The 26,687-nt window shown below is 39.1% G+C and overlaps 1 protein-coding gene and 1 long non-coding RNA gene across 2 annotated transcripts in view; one reads left to right on the top strand and one right to left on the bottom strand.

Annotated features, from left to right (window-relative positions):
• Positions 1-26,687, top strand: part of LOC148127690 (uncharacterized) — a 288,673-nt gene that overhangs the window by 23,107 nt on the left and 238,879 nt on the right. The gene's annotated exons all lie outside the window — the stretch shown is intronic.
• On the bottom strand, positions 9,016-22,628 carry RSPH3 (radial spoke head 3). Its single transcript, XM_026704992.1, has 8 exons — positions 22,504-22,628; positions 19,854-19,938; positions 18,340-18,487; positions 16,743-16,888; positions 14,869-15,072; positions 13,137-13,299; positions 10,546-10,632; positions 9,016-9,179 (listed from the first exon to the last, which is right to left on the bottom strand). The coding sequence occupies exons 1-8, from the start codon at positions 22,626-22,628 to the stop codon at positions 9,016-9,018; spliced, it is 1,122 nt and encodes a 373-aa protein (XP_026560777.1).

Below are 26,687 nucleotides of genomic sequence, written 5' to 3'. Positions count from 1 at the left end.
ATAATTTGAGAAGATCCAAAATTCAGGCATTTGGTCAAACATAACGATGTAGGGAGATGGCCTGGAGAGCAAACGGAGGTTATCCTTCAAATAATTATAAAATTCTTTGCAGATCAATAACTTGAGTCAGACAGCCACAAAGATAAATTTGTCCTATGCAACTGCCACTTGTTCTGATGCGTATAAATAAATAATTCTATTACCTCTATTATATAAGTTATATTTTCACAAGGATACACTGTTCTCATGGCATTAGAAACACACCCTTTGTATGCAGCATTTTTTCCTTTCTTGAAATGTTTGTTCTGCTTGGAAGATTAATGTGATTTTTCAGTGTTCAGGTGATCCACCCAGAGGTTAACCCTTTACTGTGTCCCCTAGAAGATGGAAAGCAAATTAAGAAAAGCACCTATAAACATTATTGACGCCTGTTCCTTTTTTTTAATTTGGCAATTTGAATACGGGCAAAGAAAAACTTGGATCAAAATACTGTAATGACATTGGAGGAATTCACTCCCAGCAGAAACAAAGCAGCCAAAAAATAAATAACTAAAACCATACTGTCTCTTCATGGTGTCCCCTTGATAATTCTCTCTCTTTGCATGCACAAAGACTTATTTTATATTGGGCTTCTGTTAGCAACACCACATTCAGTGTGAATGAACTATTAATACTACTCTAAAACTATTCAAATGCAGTACAGGCAGTCCTTGACTTACAACAGTTCATTTCGTTCAAAGTTACAACGGCACTGAGAAAAGTGACTTATGACCATTTTGCTTGCTTACAACTGCTGCAGTATCCCAATGGTCACGTGATCAAAATTCAGCGACTTGGCAACTGGCTCATATTTATGACATCATAACTTCATAGCATCCTGGGATCATGATCCCCTTTTGCGACCATCTGACAAGCAAAGTCAATGGGTAAGCCAGATTCACTTAACAGCTACTAACTTAATGTTACTAACTTAATGACTCCAGTGCAGTGGTGGGATCCAAATTTTTTTACTACTGGTTCTGTGGGCGGGGCTTGGTGGGCATTGTGTGGCTTGGTGGGCGTGGCTTGGTGAGCGTGGCAGGGGAAGGATACTGCAAAATCTCCATTCCCACCTCACTCCAGGGGAAGGTTACTGCAAAATCCCATTCCCTCCCCACCCCACTAATCTGCTTTCCAGCTCCGTTCTCCTGTGCAGGGCAACAAAAGAGGAAGGCAGAGAATAGATGGGGTGGGGCCAGTCAGAGGTGGTATTTGCCGGTTCTCCAAATTACTCAAAATTTCTGATACCGGTTCTCCAGAATTGGTCAGAACCTGCTGAATGCTACCTTTGCTCCAATGTTTCACTTAACAGCTATGGCAAGAAAGGTTGTAAAATGAGGCAGAACATAAACAAATCTCACTTAATCATAACATAAATAAATCTCACTTAACAACAGAAATTTTGGGCACAATTGTGGTTGTAAGTCAAGGATTCCCTTTATTCCCTTTTTAAAATATTGGATGTTCACTAGCCAGCGGATGATAAAACATGCACCATTTGAAACCCGATTGAGAGCCTGTCATGAGAATTTTTATCATTAAATGAAGTTTACATCATACAACCGTCATATCATATTTGTTTTTACTGAAGTAATCTGAAAAGTACAGATATGGTTACAAACTTAATAAGATTTGTAAATATAGAAGCAGCAGAAATGTTCTAGTATCAAAAACATGACCTTGTGGGAATAAGAGTGGAATATACTTTTAAAAACTGGTCAAACAGCCATTTTTGCTTTTGTTTTTTTTTCATGGTCTTGACTTTATATCAAAAAGATAAGCCAATGGGCATTTCCTGATGTCAAAAAGGAGCTATGGATACTGATGACATGCACCTCTTCTTGGTGTTCCATGTGTGGCAAATGAAATACTGTATACTATTATGTAATTGAACTCAGTGTATTGCTAGTTGCAAGGAATTTCATTTGTCCTGAAACTGTTTCATCAAATGTTTCTTTTAATCAGTTTCATTCTAGTTGGTGCCAAACAGAGTTAATTTTTTTAGTCTTAGTGTTTTCAGCATGCCTGTATGCTTTAACTCCCATGTTTACAAAGGATTTATTCCTATTTACCATTTTTGTTACAACTGTCACACAATTGGACAAGTGATCTTGAAATGCTAACAGGAAGTCAGCAGAATAATCTCTCTAAATCTTGTTTTTTCTTTCTAATTGACATTTTGAAAAATGAAACAGCAAACACAGAACCATTGTTGTACTTTCTATAAATATGGCTGTGCATATAGTCCACAACTGAATAGAAAATAATAGAAAAATAGTGATGTGAAAATAGTTTATTCTACAATAGATGCATTTGTCATAGTATAGCTACAAGCATGTTATAGATGGCTATAAGTCCATTAGATACGAAAATAGCAATTTTCAGGGTAACATTTAAATGCAATTTAATTTCATTACAGAATAAAAGCTATATAATCAAGTAAATATTTTTTCCAGTGTATTTGTTATAAAATGTTAATCTCTTCCCTTAAAAATGGCTTAAACAAAATAAATTAGTATATAATTATTAAAATCAGTAACGGATAAAAATAGCATACTGTAATGAAAGACTAGTATAGACCTGGTGGAAAACATGAGACTTAGCCAATTAAGCTAATTTAGATCATTTTGATTTTAATGAGTATAATTTAATATGGCTAAACCCAAATTTCCTCGCTATATTGGAAAATGCATTTTTACAGGAATAGTATACTGTATTCCTATATGTCTCTCTCAATTACAGAAGATTATTATAAAGTCAAAATAATAACTATAATGGCTATAGTTTAAAACAAAATAGCCAGTTCGAAAACACTTGAAAAATAGCATTCAATATAATGCTTGCCGAAATAACAGCTTTCTTCACAAGTATTCAGTAGATTCTCCCAAATGATCATATAATCCATATAACCATCATTGACGATATAATCAAATGATCATGTAAAATCTTCTTAGATTCTGTGGAGACATAAAACAAACAAAAAACGATTTAACATTAGGCATTATCTATTTCATCTAAGAACCTTAAAAAAAAAAAGCAAATTATACTACCGGCATTTGGGTTACTTACAATGCAAAGAAGGCTTCTGTGGTTTTAATCACTATTTAAGAAGTTCATAATTTAGTTGTTTCTAAAATCTGAGTTTATATAGTTGGATAAGAACAAATTATTAATACAAAATGACACTAGAACACTTAATTAATAGTGCTCAATGTGTATCACAATCCAGCCAAAAATTGGCAAGATTTTGAAGTGTCGCTGAGCTCTGTGAGAAAAAGTTAATCAAGTGCTAATTTCTCCATTGAAAGTTGTCTTACCCATTTCTTAACTTTGGCCCGATAGTCCTCATAGTGTATATTACATTGTTTTAATATTTATTGAGTAAACATACCAAGCTATTTTATTAAACAGAGACAGGATTATTATAGCTTTTGACCATCAAGTAGATTGATAGCTAACAATTCAAAATGAAGGTTTATGCTTTATTAAAGTGACTGATAAAGATGATTAGATGGACTACTAATAACAGAAACATTTTTGGGATTGGAAATACAAACAAGCCTGTAATATCTTATCTGGCAAATGGACACGCATATAAATTAGCTTTAAAAAACACATACATAAATAGCAATATTGCAGTCTGCTGGATTTTCTGCCCAGAGTTCAGACTGTTTCATTCAGTGGCTTCCATGCATTGTTTATAATTTTCTGTCCATTAGCCTACTCAATCACTGCTGAGCTGTTTACTTTTCTTCCTCTTAAATGTTTCTTTTAATACTCCTGCAAGGGCTGAATGAATTTTTTCCCTTGCTGTTCTCTAACTTGGATGGGTGGTTCTGATTTGACTATACAAACTAGTTTGTTCTCAGCCTTCATCCTAAAGTAGAGGAAAAAGGTTCCCATTTAGACAAGAAGGGTGGGCCCGCAGAGTCAGCAAAAGCAAAAATTTGAAGGCTGAAATGGAAAGAATGTGGGGAGGTTCTGGCTATATTTAGTTGCAAGAGGCTGGTGATATCCAACTTTCTAGTAGAGAAGAAGCTGTAAAAGATACTTTTCAGGATTTCAGAGGCAGGAAAAACTGTTTGCTTCCAATATACTCATCCTACATATTTGTAAATATAGCAAATATTACAAATCTTTCTGAGTAAAAACCCAACTGGCTGAATTCCTACATCTTGTTAGACAGTGGTTTGTTTAAATATGGCTTGTATATAGTATGCTAGTCTAATACTAGTGGTGTAGCAGAAATCTCCACCTGGAAATCCAATGTACACAGAAAACTTTCAGGTAGGATACATATGACAAATAGGTATAATAATTAATCTTTTTAATAATTCACTTTCAGACTTTGGTTTGTAACATGAACTTCATTAACAGTTAACAAATTGCTCAGAGAGTAGCCTCAGTTGGCATATGAGATTGAACAAGGTGGGACTGTTCATAAGTAGTTAACAATTAAACTAATATCCTGCAGTGGAATGCAGCCATGTTCTTTCAAGTAGCTATGTTCTTCTTGAAGTGCTGTCCTGCTAACAGGAATATTCTCAAAGCCAGAGCAGCGGCCTCCAAACTTTTGGGCACCAGGGACTGGTCCTATGGAGAGAGGTTTTTCCACGGACTAGAGGGGGTGTAGTTTCGCATGCTGCCTGCATCCTGCAGATGGGGCTTTGCTTGTTTGCACAGCCTGGTTTCTGGCATGCTGCGGCCTGGCGCCAATCCATGGACCAGGGGTTTGTGACCCCTGAAGATAAGGCAAGTTGCACCAACTAGTTAGTACAATTAGGCTAGAGTGCTTCGTGAAAACTCCTAACTGGCACAAATTAAGGCTCCTTAGATGGTTAGGCATAGCTCTAACATCTCTAGCATGCATATATTTAAGGATCAGAGGCAGATGTAGGGTGTTTTCCACATTGCAACTCTGCTTTGTGGTCTGTGAACCTCTGGGGAGGCTGTGATGTCATCACAGGGAGTCCACAAAAGCTTGAAGAAATGTTATGACTGAAATCTTGAGTTAAGTCTTGGTGGCCATGGTTTGTGGCCACAAAAGGTATCTAAAGGGGTCCGTGGTGAAGAAAACGTTAAAAACCACTATCCTAATGTATCATGCACATATGACAGAGTGTGCATAGCTAGATTAATACACACTATACCCGTGCCTTGATTTGTTTTAATCATAGTTCATTGACCACGCCACAAAGGATGTCTTTTACATTAAACTGTGGTTTTCTTAACTACAGTTTATTGAACAAATGCAACTGGCTGGGTTCTCATTTTGCAATCCATTGTATAAAAGCATGATGACTGGCTTCACATATTAATGAAATATGTGACTCCAGTCTATGCATGAATGAGTTAGGGCTAGTGGTTCAGGTTCAGATTTTTGTAGCCCAGCATGGAAGAAATGTGAATTTTGTAGGTGAATGAGAAAAAAAAAAATGTCTTGATATGATTTAGAGATGGATTACTGGCTAATTACTGCCTCATCTGCCAATCTTCTATCTGGGAAAGTGTGGCTTAATGTACCTTAAGCAAGAATTTTGCCAAGGAAACTGGGGGGAGGGGAAAGGAAGTCTGATTTGACTTCTTCTGGAAAGATTCATGCATTATATAGACTTCTTTAATACCTCATGGATAATTTAACCATGGGTAAGCTTCATTGTTCCATCACATTCAGTACTATCTGTATTCACTGTTAGGAGCACTCTAGGTCACGGGTGTCAAACTGGAGGTCAGTGGGCTGGATATGTCACGTGCAGCCTACCACAGCTCTGTGAAGGGAAAAAAGTCACAAAATGTGATGGCAACATCACGTGATGACATGAGTTTGTCACCCGTGCTTTAGGTGTTTAGGTAAATTTACTGGCAGGATGACCTTCCTGTTACCAATGCGGGGTTTTTTCAGCAGATATAGCCTCAGTGTGCCCAGAGGAAGAAATACCTGCCTCTACCTAGGATTGAACTCACAGCCTCCTGATTGTGACGCGAGAGCTCCATCTCCAGGCCACAGCACCATCTTTCATGAATGTTGCCCATTAATTTTCAGCTACTCCCATCAATGAAAACATAAGATTTTTGGGAGGAATGCAATCAGATTGGTTTTAATTCTGAAGGAAACATACACTGCTCAAAATATATTTCAGATAATGATATCAAATGACCAGTCCTAAAAGATCTTGAGGCTATATCTCAGGGATCTTCAAACTTGGCAAATTTAAGACTTGTAGACTTCAACTCCCAGAATTCCTGAGCTAACATCACAGGAGGAGGAATTCTGGGAGTTGAAGTCCACAAGTCTTAAAGCTGTCAAGCTTGAAGACCCCTACTATATATATTCCCATAAATTCATGGGACTTCTTTGAGTCTTCTTGGTATAGTTTGCTTCCAATAATTTTACTGACATCTAGTGGTAACACTTGCAGAAACTCTAAGAAATTATTAATATAAAATTAGACTTTCATTTAAGGCAAGTCATGGTTAAAAATGAATAAAATGAAAAAACAAGCTTTGCTGGCTGGAGGATTCTGGGAGTTGAAGTCCACAAGTCTAAAAGTTGCCAAGTTTGGGGACCCCTGGGCTATACAGACTTCTGCTTGAGCAGGAGTTGTTGGATTTCACCAGAAGACTTCCAAGGTTCTATCCGGTTCTATTCTGATTGATTGAGTGAGTGAGTGAGTGAAAAAAAATCCCACAAGAATTCTTAAATCTTTGCTGCCATCTGAAGATCATCTGGATTTTTACACTTCAGATCTGGCTGTCCTAATTTATAAATTCTTCAGTTCCATCTTCTAGCAATAAAAAAAGTTCGCTCTCCATATGAAAAAGCATTTGTAAAAATGGCATCCAGCTGTTAATAAGGACCATGTAAACAATGTGAAGTTCCCCCAGCCCAATTCATTGGCAGCACAAAACTCTTTCTGTTCTGTCTCCAGTGCATTATTTTAATTGTATTACAGGTAGTCCTCAATTTACGACCACAGTTGAGCTCCACATTTTTGTTGTTAAGCAAGGTAATGGTTAAGTGAATTTTGCTCCATTTTACAACCTTTCTTGACCCAGTTGTTAAGTGATCACTGCAGTTGTTAATTTAGTAACAGTGGAGTGAATCTGGCTTCCCTGATGATTGCTTGTCAGAAGGTTGCAACAGGTGAACGCGTGACCCCAGGACACTGCAACCATCATAAATATGAACCAGTTGTCATACATCTGAATCACATGGTCATGGGGATGCTGCAACAGTCATAAGTGAGAAAAACAGTCATAAAACATGCCATTGTCACTTCAAATGATCCCTAAATGAAACTGTTGTAAGTTGAGGAGTAACTGTGCTTTGCCTGAAATGGATGGCTTTTCACTTCAAAGTAATATCTCTGTATTGATTGACCGGTTTCCATAGAGAGGGCCCAATTGATTTCCAGAGAGCATGAATATTCCTTTATTGCCTCCCTGACTATGATCAAGCATATAATTTACAATATAGGCAGAAAAAATAAATCAAGAATTCATACAAGAGTAGATCCAATGTCTTGTTTTGCTTAGAGCAGGGGTGTCAAACTCACAGCCCCTGGGCCAGATGCATCCAACGCTGGCCACACTGACCTCTGTTTTAGCAAAGGGGGGAAAAGTCGCGATACGTCACGTGACAATGTGATGCCACAAGTTTGACACCCCTAGCTTAGAGCATAGCTGGCTGGGGGATTCTGGGAATGAAGTCTACCTGTTGTAAAGTTGCCAAAGTTGGGAAAAACTGATTTGGAGAATTGTAGGTGTATCTCTATTCTGTTTTTATTCTCTTTTTAACTGCTTAACATATGAGATGGGGAGGCCACGCAAAACAAATAAACTTATTAACTAGAATATCCATATAATCTTTCAGCTTGTCTTATTTTGCTAAAGCTGGAAGGTGATACTTTTGTTTGAACACACTTCATTTTTCACATTTCTGTATGGCTTATCTTCCTCAAAGAGTAAGGCATTAGTTAGGGTGTCAGTTAGGTAAAGCAGGAATTATAGTGCTATGTTTTACCAAATAGACAACATGGTCTCTATCATTTCTTGGTAACAGGAATAGAATAGCTAATCTAACAACACCCATCCACAGTGGGCTAATTTGCAGATAGGGCAGCCTTTTCATATAATATAGTAAAGTGGCTACTTCAATGGTTTTTTTAATAGAGATAGCAGAGGTGGTATTCAGCAGGTTCTGACCAGTTCTGGAGAACCAGTAGCAGAAATTTTGAGTAGTTCAGAGAACCAGCAAATACCATCTCTGACTGGCTCCGCCCCCATCTATTCTCTGCCTCCTGAGTTCCAGCTGATCGGCTGGGACTCCTTTTGTTGCCCTGCATAGGAGAATGGAGCTGGAAAGCAGATTAGTGGGATGGGGTGGGAATGGAGATTTTACAGTATCCTTCCCCTGCCACGCCCACCAAGCTACACCATACCCACCAAGCCACACCATGCCCACCAAGCCATGCCCACAGAACTGATAGTAAACATTTTTGAATTCCACCACTGAGATGTAGGAACTGTTTGAATGATGCAGCCCTTCTTGGTGGAAGGGTAAGTATTGCTTTTGGCTAGCCAGCAGTGCGCCAAAGGAATTCATTGACCTCAATCAGACTTGGATGGTGACAGAGAGCACTGAAAGAACCTGATGCTCTTTTACCCCTTGATCATGTACAAAGATATGGGAATAATAAGAAATAATAGAGCTTCAAGTGAGCTGGTCAGGACTACAGTGTAAATTTCCAACCTTGGCTACTTTAAGACTTGTGGCCTTCATCTCCTAGAATTTCCCATTCCTCATCATGGCAGACTGAGAAATTCTGGAAGCTGAAGTCCACAAAGTAGCCAAGGTTGGTCTAAATTGTGAAATTTTCACTAGGATGATGGCCAAGAAGTATAACTCCTTGGTAGGACTATTCCCCCCCGCCCCAAATACCTGAATCTTTGTTCAGGAAGATGTAGACATCCTCTTTATTGTCTCATCGAAGGTTTTCTGAAATCAGAGGGCTTTTTAAACCCAGCAGCATTCCTGGAAAACTTATCTGATGCCTGGATGTTAGGTATTTGATACAAGGGAGACCTTTGATTTTCCTCGTAGTTGTCCAATCTCTTTTTGATGACCTCATTAATTAAGCCTGCAAAAGTAATTACCTTAAGTTAACATTTTACCTGGGTAATCTCTTAACTCATAAAAATAGTTTTGAAATTGTATTTTGTTTCATCAACATAGACTCAGGATACACATCATTAAGGAAGGCAATAGAACTGAATAAAAAAAAAAGACAAGGACATAATTTGAATGCAACAAGGACAGCAGGTTAATGCCGAAATGTATAATAGATAAATGTATATCTACAAAGAAGTAGATAGATGGAAACTAAAGTTGCTGCTGTTGCATCTTTGGGTTCTTTTGTGTTTTCTGAGCAGCTTTACAATAAAGATGTGTAGAATATCAGGCAAGGAACTCCTTGGAGTTTCACATCACCATTTTCAATCTAGAGGTAATATAACATAAGCAGGCAAGAAACCAAAAACTTTACCCCAAACATGCCAACCTCTTGGTCTTTAGATCTTTACAGCCAGTTGCACTATGACATGGTTGTGTGCTACTGCAAGATTACTAAAAATTCACAAGTAAACTCTCTTCTATTTCAGATGGAAGATTATTAAGCGGTATGCCACAGATTAAATGTAGAAAAAGAGAGAGAGAGAGAGAGAGAGAGAAGAGAGGGAGAGGGAGGGGGGGGAGGAGAGAGGGAGGGAGAGGAAAGAGAGAGAGGAGAGAGAGAGAGAGGAGAGAGGGAGGGAGGAGAGAGAGAGGAGAGAGAGGAGAGAGAGAGAGGAAGGGAGAGGAGAGAGGAGAGAGAGAGGAGAGAGAGAGGAAGGGAGGGAGAGGGAGAGAAAGAAAGGAGAGAGAGAGAGGGAGAGAGAATATGCCCCAAATGAAAACTACAAAAATTAAACCATGCAGTTTTTTCCAAATGAAATGCAGTTTTGTCCAACTCAAGGCAGTTACTATGGAGACCGTATGTGTTTTTAATACTTTCCCTTTTCTGTCTTATTAAATGCATGACAAAAATATTGGATGGGTTTGTGGAAGCTACGACCAAGGCTCTTGGTGGTCCACACAATTGTACACTCCTGCATTAAAGCTATCGTTGAGCTCTGGCCGTTATAACTAGTGTCCTTTCCTCTGATTTTTGAATGATTCAGATATTCAAAATGTTAATTGCTTGGGCACCAGAGGCGGTATTCAGCAGGTTTTGACCAGTTCTAGAGAACCGGTAGGGAAATTTTGAATAATTCAGAGAACTGGCAAATATCACCTCTGACTGGGAGATTTCACAGTATCCTTACCCTGCCACACCCACCAAGCCATGCCTACAGAACCGATAGTACAAAAATTTTGAATCCCACCACTGTTGCGCATCATATTGATTTGGCTATTCTCTGAGCAGCAGGAGAGAATCCTGGGTAGCCAGAGCATTTTGGCATACTTACAATCTGTCATTATTCTTCCTAGAAGCTTCTTCTGCAGTCGAAGTTCTACATGGCCCATCACAAATGGAAGGAATCCTTTCTCAATATCTATGCAAAGCACCAAAGTAAAACAAGCATTATACAGTACTGTGATTCTTAAATAGGTAGAAAACTCCCATGTCCATTAAAGTACAATGGCTGATTCTTTAGAAATTGTAATAAATAAGACGATTACTTATCAGGTTGGCATTTTTTGTACATTATTGAGATAATTTTATGTGTGAAGCAAAGTGAGAAAAAAATGAAACAGCATGATTCTAGATGTACGTACTTAGTGATATATTCATTCTGTTCCATTAACTTTCTTCCCAAATATGTAAGAACTTTTCTCAGGTTAGCTACCTATGCTGTACTATTTCTTTATTTCCTTTTGCATTTTATATATGTACTATCTTTTTTTTTTATAATTAGAAGAATTTAATGTTTTAAGTAACTTTTAATCTATTCAGAGAATTGACTACTAGTGGATTAAAAGTTTAATAGAACGGCTACTTACTACATAATATTTTAAAAATAGGTACAAGAATCACTGTGTGTTTTTGTATTTATCAGCATTATCCTTTATTCAGAAAAATATTTCTAACTGTAAAATACTAAGGATTCTTACTCTGAAAAAAAGTGTTAAGCTTGAAAATAGTACTAATTCACAATATCGAGGAGGAGGACATGGTTTTTTGAAGTATGCCCTGTGGAACTCAAGAGTATTCTGTATGGAACTAACATGGGATTCTGTATGGAACTCTTGACAGAATCCCACAAGAAACTAATGGTAATGGACATAGATTTTTCTATTACTAGAACTTTGACTCTCAATCAGGGGTTTCATTGTATTATTACTATTATTGTTTTTGTTGTTGTTGTTGTTGTTATTCATTAAACATGAAACTCAGTCAATTGAACATTTAAAAATTATCACAAATATCATTGACTGGTGCTGATGGTTGATACAGGTTGCTGCCAGCATCCTAGATATCAACCAAGTATCTTCTTAAAATGTACTACTACTGCTACTACTTGCACAGCCAGATGTTAAGATTGGGTTTGGCATTTTTGTCTACTATCGAGTCCTTTCCAAGGACCTGGGACAGGCAAATCTGGATGTTTGATGGTGTTACAGATATTGTCCCAGGATGGAAGCTGTTCCAAGTAAAGCTACCTTCTGCAATTGACTGGCAAATTTGTCAATGCTAATAATGTTCAAGTGGTGCTCCAGTTATTTTGGGACTGAACCCAAGGCTCCTTTTACTATTGGTGCTACCCTTGCTTGCTTTTGCCATAGTTGTATCATCATCATCATCATCATCAGGTATCATGGCCAGGAAACATTAAAACCCTTGCTTTTATAGGATAATCCAGTACTCTAGCTGGGTCCTGGTCCCACCTGCTTGGCCTAGGATATTTTCTATCTCATAATAGTTTGTGATTCCTCTCTGAATGTTCTGGGAAACCAATAGCTTTTTGTTAGTTTGTTTTTTCCTTTCCTTTTCCTTTTCCTTTTCCTTTTCCTTTTCCTTTTCCTTTTCCTTTCCTTTCCTTCCCTTTTTTAGTATGCAAAAGCAACAATAGGCAACAATACAGTGGAGACTTTAGGATTAATTATTAAATTTAAGACAGAAACCTTTAGCATATAATAAATGTTTATTGATACCACACTCATCTTTAAATCCAAGTAACCTTATGCTTATCAACTTGAATGTTTCAGAAATTGCAGTTAATATTGATGCAAATATTTTCATTTCTAATGGTTTAATTGCCTTTAAAATAATACTACCCCTTTAGTCAACATTGTGTAAATATCACTGTTGATTGATTATGTGCCATCAAGTTGTTTGTGATCCTAAGGACCACATAGATAGATTTCCTCCATTGCAATCTATCCCTAGCTAAATACCACTGTCCACAATAACAATAAAAAGAAAGGTTTGGGATCAAGCAACATGTACTTTTCCCCATCTGAATTTGCTCGCTGCTTAAAAATAAATGACTAAGGCTCATAGTATTGTACAGATTATCCTTCTCTAGATATTAGGCAAGATGATTAATGGAGCTTAAAGCTCCTTTCAGCTTTGGCTGCTGCTGTTTTTACTGTAGTCTAAGTATCAGCTTAAGACACTTCTACTTTCTCAATAGAGCTTAACCATCAAAGTTCTTGCATAATTATATTACTTGCCAGTTTAAGCTACTCATTTAATTCTTACTGTAGGGGGTTTTCTTTTAATCTGATGTTATATAGACTTTATCACGGTTGATTTTTTTTTAAAAAAACCTGCACAAGATATTAAAAAGCAGTCATACCTGAACTTATCAAGCAAACACCACATGCAATTTTGTTAGTCACCTTGAGAATTTTTAAAAAATGTAAAATAAGTAAAAAAAAAATACTTATCAAGCAAAACAGGAACAAGAGAAATATTGTCCTAGCTAAGCCTTTTAAAATATTCTACACATTTGGGCTTGGCACATTTTGGGGGCCAAGAGTTATCACATAGGATGATTTAAGAGATTATAGATATGGATTTTAAACATTTATTTCCAGTATGAATGACACTTACCACTTTGTATTTCATCATAGAAAAATCCTTTATTTCGAAGGCTAATAAAAACTGAAGGAATCAGATCTGCCAGATATCGGATAGAAAATGCGTGGGCTGCCACTTTCTCAGCCACCACTTTTGCCTTTGTTTGTATTTCATACTGCATTGCCATGCGACGTTCCTTTAAATAATCATCAATTTTTCTATATGACTTTTAGTACATAATATATAAAACATGTAGATTTTCCCATTTCCCCTTATCTATAAGTATTATAGATACTTATATCAATTCATTGATTCCAGAAAAAAATAATAATAATTACCTTTGATCATTGCATTTTGATTGTCTTGTTAACGTTTGTATGGATCCAATTGCAAGTAATTTCTCAGACTGCTTTCACAAGTTAAGAAGGGCAAAGGTCTAACAAATATATAGCTGGGTTACCTGTCCCAAGGAACCTGCCTATTTTCTCAGGAGCTACAGGACCAAACTCCTTCCAGGTAACCAAGCAAAATTGTACTCCTGTCACCTGGACTCAATCTGTCTAATTGGAATTAAATTCCAAGTGAATATCAGCAACATTGTTTGCTAGGTAATTGGCCTATTTTAAGAATATGCTGTATGGATAAAGCCATAAAAATCTATTTTTAACCCTGAAGGCAGGACAAGAAGCAATGGATGGAAATTAATCAAGGAGAGAACTAAATAAGAAATAAAGAGAAATTTCTTGGCAGTTGGAACAATTAATCAGTGGAATGACTTGCCTTCAGAAGCTGTGGGTGCTCCAATACTGGAAGTTTTTAAGAAGAGACTGGACAGCCACCTCTTGTCTGAAATGGTCTAGGGCAGTGATGGTGAACCTTTTGTTGTGGTGTGCCAAAAGTGTGTGTGCCGGCACCCACAATGCAATGCGTCCCACCCTGCACATGCGCACGCAACACCCCCGCCCAGCCCTCTTACCTGCACTGCAAATGTGTGCACCTCCCAGCTGATTTCCGGGCCATTTGAGGCTGTTTTTGCCCTCCTGGAGGTTTGAGGGAAGCCTCTGCAGCCTTGGGAAGCCAAAAAATGGGCCTTCTGGAAATACCGGAAGTGACAATTTTCAGCCTCTGGAGGGCCTCTGGAGCCCGGGGAAGGCTGTTTTCGCCCTTGAGAGCCTCACTTCCAGTATTTCCGAAAGGCCTGTTTTTTGGCCTCCTGAGGCTGCAGAGACTTCCCTCGAGCCTCCGGGAGGGCAAAAACAGCCTCAAATAGGCCAAAAATCAGCTGGGAGGCACGTGCATGCGCAGTGCAGATAAGTTTGGCTGGGGCTCATGTGCCCACACAAATGGCCCTGCGTGCCACCTGTGGCACCCATGCCATAGGTTCGCCATCACGGGTCTAGGGTTTGGTGCCTGAGCAGGGGATTGGACTAGGAGACAAGGTCTCTCCAACTCTGTTACTCTGTTACGTGCCGTGTCCTTCATATTTGTGTTTAACAGTATCAGTTTGTATTACTTGACTTGCTATAAAAGAAGCTGTCCTTTTGAGATCATATCTAATTTAAATTATTTGTAACTTCAAAACTTGACTGATTTGAAACTAAGTACATAAGAATCGCTAACTTTTAGAGTGGGATGAAAACATTTTGATGCACAAGGCAAAGGACAAGGTGGTACCCAACCTAAATTCCTTGCTTAAAAATTGCTAGAGCAAAATACATGAGCATCAAACTAAACCACTAAGAAATGGTTTCCACAACAATTCTACCTTCTCCTCTTTGTGTCGCCGCTCATTTTCTTCGAGGCGTTGCACTTCAGCCAACTCTGCATTGTGCAATTCCAGATAGGCATATTGGTGTGCCCAAAGATTTCTAAGATCCTCTTCTTCCATGACTTCAAGCAAAGCTTGTTCCAAGGTTTTCCCTACCAACACCTCAAGCATTGGTTTAACTTCAATGTCAAAGTCAAAGAGCTGAGGGTTTAAAAAAAAAGAGCCAAATGAATGCTGTGCAATATCATTCCTATCATGACAAGAAACAAGAAAATATATTCTTCTGGTCAGGTCATAGACAAGCCTTTCATTGGTTAAAAGGAGACAATCATTCTTATAAAGAAGAATATTTGTAATTCAGGGTTGAAATGAAGGGTCCTTAGTCCTCGGTGAGCTTGATTGTTTCCTTGCAGATGTTTCATTATCTAATCTAGGTAACGTCATCAGTGCACCAAGTTCAGAAAGCATCAAAGACCTCCTCACAATCATTCTTACCAAGCTTACAGAATTGTTGAAAGGCTAGCTGGGCAATGGAAATCAGAGAAAGGCAATTAATTTGGTCTGTTCTTAAGGATCGCACTGGGATTCTCAAATGAAATCTATCAAGGTTATGAAAATTGAGCAGGTGAAAGGCGGATATGCCTTATCATGGGCCACTTTTTCCATTCACGAAGAGCATTAGGGTCAATAGGAGACATGGAAAAGGTAGAAATTGCTGTGATTGCTCAAGGGTCATTTTCCTTGAAAAGAAAGACCGGTGAAAAACACCTCCTTTCTCATTGCAGTGGCAGCAAATCTCTGGTAAGCCCAATTCTGTTTCCAGCCTCTTTGTTAGATGTTGTCTATTTCTTCATCCAGCTTCAATTGGCCTAGGATAAAAGGAGGAAACTTGTATCCTTCCAGATGTTCTGAGCTACAATTCTCCACTTCCCAAATTAGTGGTCGTGCTAATAGTAGAAATTTGAATCACCTCGACAAATGTAAATACATCCCTGCAGGTCCAGAGGCAAACAACTTTGACATGGATGGATGTCCTATGAGAAATACTTTCCTTTCGCTTGAATTCTGCCATAGCCCAGAGATCACGCCCTGCAGAAGATGTTTTATTATCATTCCTCACTCAGGAATTGCAGACTGGATAATACACCATTGTTATTTGTCTCTATTTCCCCTTTTAAACATTATTGTTGTCTTTGGGCAATCAATTCTAGCAAAGAGTGTGGGCACAATTAGGGCAGCTCCTTCAGTCCTTGTATCTGAGCATTCTCAGATGCTTTATATATGCTGAGAATGTAAACACAGTAAATGTTGTTAGGGAACAGGTGCAACAGTGATTTTTCTGGAGCATCTGCTAGATGCCTGGAGGTCATATGGTGCCACATGCTTCATTATCTAATCTTCTGCTTCATTTCCTTGCTTTACTGAATGATTGCTAGGGCCTTAGAGACAGGTCTTTATGGGCACATCATTGTCCCTCTCAAATTAGCTGATTCCCATTTTCTTGCAATCACCCCAGTTGAAAAAAAAAATCGAACTGGGGTTCAGAATATCTGATGTGGTGTTTCACAGTTCTCATATAGTATTGAATTTTAGGATGCCTGAAAGAACAGACTATTACAAAATGTTTTAACTTCTAAATCAGGGCTGTTAAACTCGTGGCCCGCAGGCCGGATGTTTCATGTGCTGGCCACGCCCAGGCCCGGTTTAGCAAATGGGAAAAAAAGTCACGATACATTTGATGATACCATGATGACCTGAGTTTGACACCCTTGTTCTAAAGCTTCTAAAATTAGGAATTTTTAAAGATGTGTTTGGTAAAAAAAACATTACCTGTTGAATTATCTAGAATAGTACTGAAATATTATTGGTACCTCTCCTTCTTCAATTTGTGTTGCTACATCAACTCCAGTCTTTTGTGGGATGAACACCGGGCTGGGTAGCCTTTTTATAAAAGCATCTGTTTGACACTCCATGTCAACTTCAATAATCCGATCTAAAATCTCTTCCAGGTACAATTCTGAAAAAATAAAACTCATGGTAGTCTGTCTTGAAAGATTTCATGTTCCTAGGTTCTATCTGTGGTTCCTAGAATAGCCACTGAAAAAATATAGACTTCTTTTTTATTTTACTTTATGCAGGTGTAGTTGTGTATTGCATTAAAAAAACACAAAATGATGGCTTTGATCATTCAGTCATGGTCACTATCTAGATATTTTTTTAAATTCCTCTTTCTTGTGAATATCCATCTTTTGCACATCCTTCTTGCCCAGAATATATGACAATATATGTACAGTATTGGCAGTACTGTTGACTGAAGTAATTTGTTGCTCTAAGGTGATTTGTTGTTCATTAAAAAACAAGTACTGAAACTATTAGCATGATTGTTAATATTGAAAAAAAAACAAGAACAAATAACACTGTATAGTGGATGTATCCTATAGTGCAGGGGTCTCCAACCTTTTGGACCTCAGGGACCACCAACCTCATTATTTTAAATCCCACGGACCAGAGAACCTGGGAAACCCCCCCAAAAAAAGTTTGCAGGAAAATTCCCCACCCTGTTTTCTCACTGATTGATCTTTTTTTATTTGGGTTCGCAGGATACTGTTTCCAGCTCCGTTCTCAGGGGGAGAGAGAGACAGACTTTTGGCTTCATGCAAGGAAAGCAGCAGAAGTAGCAGAAGTCTTTATTTCTCTCCCCCAAACTCCACCAGAAATGAGTCTTTGTGAGACTTGTCGCACCAGCGCAACCACTTGGAGAAGGATGCCTTGCAAGGTCCCAAAGACTCATTTCTGGTAGAGTTTTGGGGAGAGAAAGAAAGACTTTTGCTCTTTCCTTGTGTGCGACCAGAAGCAGAAGAAGAAAGAAGCAGAAGAAGCAACCTGGTGACCAGGCAAGTTCCCCCTTCCGCCCTTTCCCTCCTTCCTCACTACCTTGTGTTGTTTGCAATGCAAGGGACGCAAGCCTTGTGTTCCCGCAGGCCACGTGGGAGGCGCAGCCTTGTGTTCCTGCGCAGCCGGGATTAATTGCTTTGGGGGTGACATTTCTCTGTGGACCACCAGAATTTTCTCACGGACCAGCAGTGGTCCCCGGCCCATTGGTTGGTGACCACTGCTATAGTGAATATGTTTAGGATGTCATCTTGAAAATGATACGCAGTATGTTCAGTGCGGAGAATGTTAATAGGAAAGACAAAACCTTTAATTCAGATGGGCCTTGGAAGATGTTAGAATGGGATGTGTAATAGCATATACAGTACCCTAGCAACATGCTCTTTTGATAATGCCATGTGAAAAAATCATGAAAGTATAAAATGTAAGAAAAATCAAGAAAGTTGAAAAGAAAAAGGAAAATTCCTCCATGATCCACTGCCCATCATTTGGGTGGATATTTCTGCCTCACAGATTATCCTTCGTCTCAGGTCTAGAAGTCATTTGATAATTGGTTGATGCTGTCTGATGCTTTACCTGTCTGCACATCACTGCGATCTCCAACATCCTTCATTTCTGGTGCATGGACCTCATCCTCTTTCTTTTCTTGCTTCCGTTCAAGCATTTTCTTGTGAGCTTCATGTTGCTTCTTGATTTTAACAGGTTCAGGTTCAAGTTCTGGACTCTGGGAAGGAAGGAAGAAGAATTCTCTGCTATTTTACATGGTGTTCTTTCTTAATGTCTTATGTATAGCTGGGTTTTCATTCAAGAGATTGTGGGGGCATATACCGTGCTCCCATCTCCTATCTTCCCCCATAGCAACAACCCTCAGAAGTAGATTGGGTTGAGTGAGAGAGTGTCAAAGTCTCTTATGGTTGAGAGTAGACCTGAACCTTGATCTCCTTGCTCCTAATCCAGCTACATCACATTGAATCTCATTTGGAGAAAATGATTATTGTGTTGTGTTGCGTTGCGTTGTGATGCGTTGCATTACATTATGTTACGTTACGTTACATTATATATTATATTATATTTTTTTCCACAGACTTAAAATACAGTCCCCTTATAGTCCCCAAGAAACTCTTCAAACTGCTGGTAGTATCATTTTATTGTTTCCTTTTTACTCTCTTTGGTTGTTGTTATCTCCCTTTTTTGTGTATGAAAGCAACAGAAAAGCAGTTTACACAAATGTTATCCGATGCTGATAACATTTTTTCCAATTTTTCTCATAGGAGCTCAGGCAAGTCAGCTGATGACATATTTTGCAATACAAATGTCCTAACTGTAATACCCCATTGCATAAACTTTCCATTAGCTATCCAATTTTGATTTCTTTTCTAAAATGTGTGCCTAAAGTCATGAACATGGTAATCATATGATCATGAAGGCTATTTCCCGTGGTGTGCCTTTATAGATTATTTATGAAGATATTGAAGAGTACTGGGCCTAAAACTGAACCTTAGGTACCCCAGTACTTTCTGCCCTCCATTTGACGATGAGGTTCCATTGAGGACTGCACATTGAATGTGGTTGGTCAGCCAGTTACAAATCCATTTGGTGGTGATGCTGTGTATTCCATATTTTTCTAGCTTACCAAGAAGTAGGCTGTGATCTATTTTGTCAAATGTCTTACTGAAATCTAAGTATAGTATGTTCATGGCATTTTTGCTGAGCTACTAATTTAGTCATTTTGTCCAAGAAAGAAATAAGATTTGTTTGGCATGATCTATTTTTGAAGAACCCATGTTGGCAACTGGTTATAATTTTATTTGTTTCTAGGTGTGTAATAAAGATGGATATTTATTTGTTTCTATATAATTTGATATTATTATAATGATTATATTTATTTGTTTCTAAGTATCTAAGAAAATTGGATATTTGAAGATGATAGCATTTCTTCAGTGATAAATCTATGCAAGAACATTACTCAATGAGAAGCACATGCGAATTAGGTACCACTACACCCCCATAAATAAGCTTATTTCACCAATAACACTTGCACATTTCCATAATTAAAAGAGATAAAAATATTTATAAGAAAAGGAACCTACCCAGGATAACAACTGCATAGCATATGTGTTTCCTCGAACCACTCTACGATCATACATGAGGTTCCCATAGTTAATTGGCCCTTCTCTGTAATTCATAAAATTAAGAAAGGAATATATCAATGTCTCCAAAATACTGTCAATAAGGGATTTATGAAAGAGCCACAAAAATATAGAATTTTGATTCCATAAATTTTATCAGGCTGTGTGATAGAGCTAAATGCTCTTATGAAATGGGAGGCATTTAAAAATGTAGAACGTAGAAGGGCTTTGTATCCATTCAATTTTAGATTGCCTACTTTGACTGTATCTCTTCCTGATCTCAGATGGCAGCTTTCTCTACATCTGGTTACTAGTACCTGATATTTTCAGAAAAAAACAGATGGAACAGTGATTTTGTGAAGCAGCTGCTCTAAACCAAGCTTTGGTATCTCTCAATGGAAATGAAGTGGACCTTGTGTTTTAGTGATGGTGGTGCTTCACTTGGTATTTTGCTTCCAAATAAAAAGATTATATTGGCACAACTCAATAGAATTATTAAACTGAGTAACTTTGCAACCTTGGGGCAGTGATGTTTATGACTGTGGAGGTAAAACCACAAATTTGTCTTGCTAGTAGCAGAAAAGGCAGAGAAACATTTCCTTTCAAGGAAGGCACTCACCTGTAATGCGCCATTAGGAGGCATTTGTTAAATGTAACATGAATAATATCTAGGTCAATAGAGCCCATTCTCCTTTCTTCAATTTGCAACCCACTGCCCCAAATGGTAGTTCCTCCCCCCTCAATAACTGAAAGATGTAAAGAAAATTATCCAGTATATAGTGCTGCTGTTATCTGGAATAAACATTTCAATGAAAGGACAGAATTTTGATAGTTTTATATACAGCCAAGAGCATGTTTAACAGGATAGATTTAATGCTCATGTGAATGCAGGGTTAGAGTTTGAAAACTCTAATAGGCAAGGCAGGGGGGAAAAAGAAGAAAAAGAATATACACTGCTCAAAAAAATAAAGGGAACACAAAAATAAGACATCCTAGTTCTGAATTAATGAAATATTATTACAAAATATTATTAAATACTTTGTTCATTACAAAGCTGAATGTGCTGACAACAAAATCACACAAAAATTATCAATGGAAATCCTATGGAGGTCTGGATTTGGAGTTACACTCAAAATTAAAGTGGAAAAAAACACAACAGGCTGATCCAAATTTGATGTAATGTTTTTAAAACAAGTCAAAATGAGGCTCAGTAGTGTGTGTGGCCTCCACGTGTCTGCATGACCTCTCTACAATGCCTGGGCATGCTCCTGATGAGGTGGTGGATGGTCTCCTGAGGGATCTCCTCCCACACCTGGACTAAAGCATCCCCCAAGTCCTGGACAGTCTGTGGTGCAATGTGGTGTTGGTGGATGGAGCGAGACATGATGTCCCAGATCTGCTCAATTGGATTCAGGTCTGGGGAATGGGCAGGCCAGTCCATAGCATCAATGCCTTCATCTTGCAGGAACTACTGATACACTCCAGCCACATGAGGTCTAGCATTGTCGTGCATTAGGAGGAACCCAGGGCCAACCGCACCTGCATATGGTCTCACAAGGGGTCTGAGGATCTCCTCTCGGTACCTAATGGCAATCAGGCTACCTCTGGCGAGCACCTGGAGGGCTGTACAGCCCCCTAAAGAAATGCCACCCCAAACCATTACTGACCCACTGCCAAACCAGTCATGCTGGAGGATGTTGCAGGCAGCAGAACGTTCTCCACGGCATCTCCAGATCCTGTCACATCTGTCACATGTGCTCAGTGTGGACCTGCTTTCATCTGTGAAGAGCATAGGGCGCCAGTGGCGAATTTGCCAATCTTTATGTTCTCTGGCAAATGCCAAATGTCCTGGACGGTGTTGGGCTGTAAGCACAACCCCCACCTGTGGACGTCGGGCCCTCATACCACCCTCATGGAGTTTGTTTCTGACTGTTTGAGCAGCCACATGCACATTTGTGGCCCGCTGGAGGTCATTTTGCAGGGCTCTGGCAGTGCTCCTCCTGTCCCTCCTTGCACAAAGGTGGTCCTGATGCTGAGTTGTTGCCCTCCTACGGCCTCCTCCACGCCTCCTGATGTACTGGCCTGTCTTCTGGTAGCACCCCCATGCTCTGGACACTACGCTGACAGACACAGCAAACCTTCTTGCCACAGCTCGCATTGATGTGCCATCCTGGATGAGCTGCACTACCTGAGCCACTTGTGTGGGTTGTAGACTCCGTCTCATGCTATCACTAGAGTGACAGCACCTCTAGCATTCAAAAGTGACCAAACCATCAGCCAGAAAGCATAGGAACTGAGAAGTAGTCTGTGGTCACCACCTGCAGAACCACTCCTTTATTGGGGATGTCTTGCTAACTGCCCATGCTTTCCATCTGTTGTCTATTCCATTTGCACAACAGCATGTGAAATTGATTGTCAATCAGTGTTGCTACCTAAGTGAACAGTTTGATTTCACAGAAGTGTGATTGACTTGGAGTTACATTGTGTTATTTAAATGTTCCCTTTATTTTTTTTGAGTAGTTTAGTAATGAAGGCTTGATCAGGCTCAGTAAGATTCATAATGGGGTTAGATGTTGAGTCCAAGACTATATAGTTAAGTGTTATTACTCACTGCACATTGTTCACATAGTGTTCTTGATACCGCTTTCTGTTGGGTACCACTCGGGGATGGCTTCTGTAAGTGTAGGTTTCTGTAGATGCTCTTGCATCCTCCTGGTTGAGAACCACTGAGGTCATGCTGGGTCTAAGCTACCATAGGTTCCAAGAGAGATTACAAAGACTAAGTGGCATTGTGGAACAATCCACCCTGCCTACTATTGTTATGCAATGAGGAATTCCATCCCTAACAACAGTTGTTAAGGTAAACTGATCCCAGATCAGGAAGTAAGGGTGGTTCATTGGAATTATTTGAATGTTCCCAATATATATGTTTTCCTGAATAAAAGGAGCCAGAAGATATTCCATTCCAAAAGGATTTCACTAGACTTAGCCAGGTTGCGGTGCTTGTGGAATTCACATCATGTCTTGTGTAGCACCAAGGAATTATGACTTGCATCTAAACTAAGCTTCCAGGAATAGAAAATCATCTTTCATTCAGGGATAGCAGAGAAATGGGCAATGACTGCATCCTGATAACGGAAGGGGAGCCAACTGCGAAAGTTTCCAAACTTGGTAGAATTTTTCCTAGGTAGGAGGACAATCTCAGATAAAATTCCCAGCACCTCATAAGCTGATTTGGCTGTTGTAGCAATAGTATGATTCTTGTCCTTTCCACCTTCCTTTTATCTTTCAAAACCTTCAGATATTCTACTTAGATTTCTGATTTCTTTTAATCATAAAGGGCCGGAATGTTTCATAAGACACTCATTTTAAAGATCTGCTGCTTCTAATCTTTTTATTTACTATTTTCAAATGCTGTTTTTAATGAGCAAGCCTGCTTTGATGCTCTTACCAATTACGCAGAAGGGACAGGAAAAAATGAGATTATGCTACTGGTTGCATATAGATGATACACGACAGAAATACCACATCTTTTTTATGGTTACTTATGAGAATCTAACCACAAGATGTCACTTTTATCCTTCTTGCCGTAGTCATGTGCCTTGAACTACTTGCTTCAGATTGCAAGATAAGGAGAAGCAAACCACAGGGCGGATATTAAAGTTGCAAAACAGAAGCAGAAAAGTAAGGATTGAATGATTAACAAGAAAATCAGATTAATATGCAAAGCTTATCAATGATAAACATGGAATGAAAGCTCCCATTTTAAGTGGGAGGAAAAGTTTCAGTGATGTTATTTTTATTAAGATAGCATTTCTTTTAAATTAGATATAGGGAATCTTCCAGCCAAAATGGAAACAGCCCTTTGGAAAGCACAAGTGAGAGTAGAAGAGTTTGAACTATAATGATAGAAATGGAGAGTAAAGAGGAGAAACATCCCTTTGTAATTAATCGGTTCAATTCCTTGGGGGGGCAGGGGGAAAGGGACCAGAAAGATTCAGCAGCTAAAACAGGCAATGAAATAAAAGAAGGATGAGTTGGAGAAGAAGACCTTTGCAAGTAAATCATTCAAATCTACTGGTCAGGAAAAAAAATGGTGATGAGGGAGAAGAAGTAGAAATAGAGGAGATGGGGTTTAAGGATTATGGGGGAAAAAAAGAGAAGACAGGGTTAGAAGAAAGGGGAAGAAACAGAAGGAGTGGGAGAAAGGAAAAGTGATATCCTTATTCATCTTTGGCAACAGTCTTGGTCACCAATGCTGTGCTGTCTCTTGACAATAGATCCCTCAAAGCATTCAACCCTCAACCACAAGAGTGATAACAATATTTACCACAGCCTGTATCCAGTTTCTCTTGTTTTGTGCCTGCAAAAGCATCCTAGAATGGGTAGGGCTTCAAATTTCTATTTGTATTTTTGATGGGTGGCGGGTGGGAGTGGGAGTAATAGGGCAAAAGAGGGAGAAATTTAAGGCAATTTCAAAATCTTTTTCAGCTCTCACTTCTCTAAAATGGGGTGCCACCCCTGCGTATATTTGATCATATGATACAACAGTATGGTGGATTTCTCAGTCCATCGAAATGTGTGTTCTTGCACAAAAGGTGCTGCTGCATCTTGAAGACTTCAGACAGGAATTTCTGCCATCCATGTCTTCAGCAATACAGCCTGCTACCGGGACACTGAAGGCTAAGAAATAGTGCTGGGCTTAGGTGGCTATGAATTCATCATGTTGATCTGAACTGTATTTCTGGACTGTACGGTTCTAGCTGGGTGTATTACATATGTGGACTTTTATAATCAGTTTGGACAGCTTTTCTCCAAAGTTGGAAGGGACCTTAGTGGTCCCCTAGTCCAATCCCCTGCTCGAGCAGGAGAGGCTATTCAGGGGTGGGATTCAAATTTTTAACAACATATTGTTGTAGAGGACAACTTTAATGTATTCACAGAAACAAAAAAAAACCCACCAGAATTGATTGTACCCAACCTGATAGGAATTGTGAGTCATATCATTGAACTTTAACTGTTTGCCTTAAGTCTCAGAAAAACATGGGGAAAGTCTCGAGATCTGTGAATAGATGGAAGCACTGAGTCATTTTTCTAGAATATAATGGTTGTCATACAGTCACAACAAAACAGGCAAAGAAAATATCTGCTGAGGAACCTAGAAACTTGCACCAAAAATGGGGATAGAAATGGCCTGGTAAATAGAAACTGTCATGTTCTTTGACACTTTAGGGACTTAGATGAAAAACATCTAGATTTTAATCTTAGTAAGATTAAGAACGCAAGTTCCAATTGAGAGATAAATGCTGACTGTGAATTTGGAAAAAACCCACCAGCAATAGAAAACAATCTGTCTTTGATGTTTTAGTTTCCATGTTAATGATTTCCTTTGTACGGAACATAAACAGATGTGATTTCCAATACCAATACCAATTCTTCTACACATTTTTAAATGAAGTACTCATCCCCAAATAACCTATTCTCAGATTTGACTAGTTCAGCATTCTGTTCAAATTCAACCTCTTAGTAGTCCAGCCAGATTCCATGGATGCAAATCCTAGGGGCCAATGCCTCTCATCAGTTTGGGGCCAATTACACCTTATCGACTTACTCAGCCTGATGTCTTCAAAAGAACTCCAATAAAGTTCATACATATAGCTGATCTTTGGAGAGATATGTTTACTGGAGAACCATTCACTTTTGTTTAATCACCAAGGATGATTGAACAGAAAGTGCCTTGTGAGTTTTCCACAACTGGCCCTGTGGAAATGTTGATACTGGGAATGTGGGGAGATGTGCAAGAGTTTTATGCAAGCTGTATCTGGGCTTGCCCATTGGCTCATATCGTTCAACTGAAAAGAGGAAGACCAAGAAGAAGAATATGTCTTGCTCCTTTTGAAAATATTCACTTTTGTATTCTTAAGCATCTATGTAAAATGATCTGATGGTCACAGGGTCTGTGATCAAGCAATCACCCCAGCTAAAATCCTCATGGTTCATCATAAGCAGGACTGGAGTTGCTTGCTGGGGCAGGGAGATGGAACAGAATCCATAGCATTAGTGTCTGGGCTAAATAATTTATATCGCTGTTTCAGTGGTGGGTCAGTGATATTCAGGAGAAACCCTAGCTGTGATCTCTGGCTGGGCTCGCCCACCCATCCTTGTCCTATGCTTTCTCTAAACAACTAACTTTTCCCCTGCCCAGGCTGCCCAGGTGAGTTCTGCGCCATTCCTGCTGTACTCATCAGAGCTACCTGAGTTGATTAGCTGCCTGTTTGAAGCTGCATTTCAGCCGCAAACAAAGGGATGTGAACCCCTTGTCAATGAAAGTGCAGCCCACCTGTGGGCTGTTTGTGGGACAGATCAGGAAAGTAAGGATCTTAGGAGGTTGCAGACCCATTACCATCACCCAACCTTCAGGCAGGTCCTTGATAGGCCCTGTTTTGTTCCTAATATTTCTGCCATTATTGGGTAAAACCTAGCCTCTGGCAACGTGCAAGTTGATGTTCTGTTAGATACCTTTGAGGTGGAACAGGTCTTTATCTGGCTCGTCATTCGCTACTCTGGCAAGTATAGAATTGTTTTCTAGGAGTCAATGCAGACATTGTTGGGAAAAGACCAAATTTAGATTTTTTAAAATAACCACATTGCTGGAAATATACGGAGGGATGTTAGATCACAGGGATATCTCAGTTTATCTCTGTTTTGCTTTACAGAGACACATCCCTGAATACCCAGGCTGGCCATGTACCAGTGTGGTTCTGAGTGAAACTTTAAGAGACCGTTTTAAAGAAG

The sequence above is a fragment of the Pseudonaja textilis genome, chromosome 1, assembly GCF_049901715.1.
Source record: "Pseudonaja textilis isolate UNSWEBS1 chromosome 1, rPseTex1.2, whole genome shotgun sequence".
Taxonomy (NCBI): domain Eukaryota; kingdom Metazoa; phylum Chordata; class Lepidosauria; order Squamata; family Elapidae; genus Pseudonaja; species Pseudonaja textilis.
The sequence above is the reverse complement of the archived record's forward strand: the minus strand, read 5'-3'. Positions and strand labels throughout refer to the sequence as shown.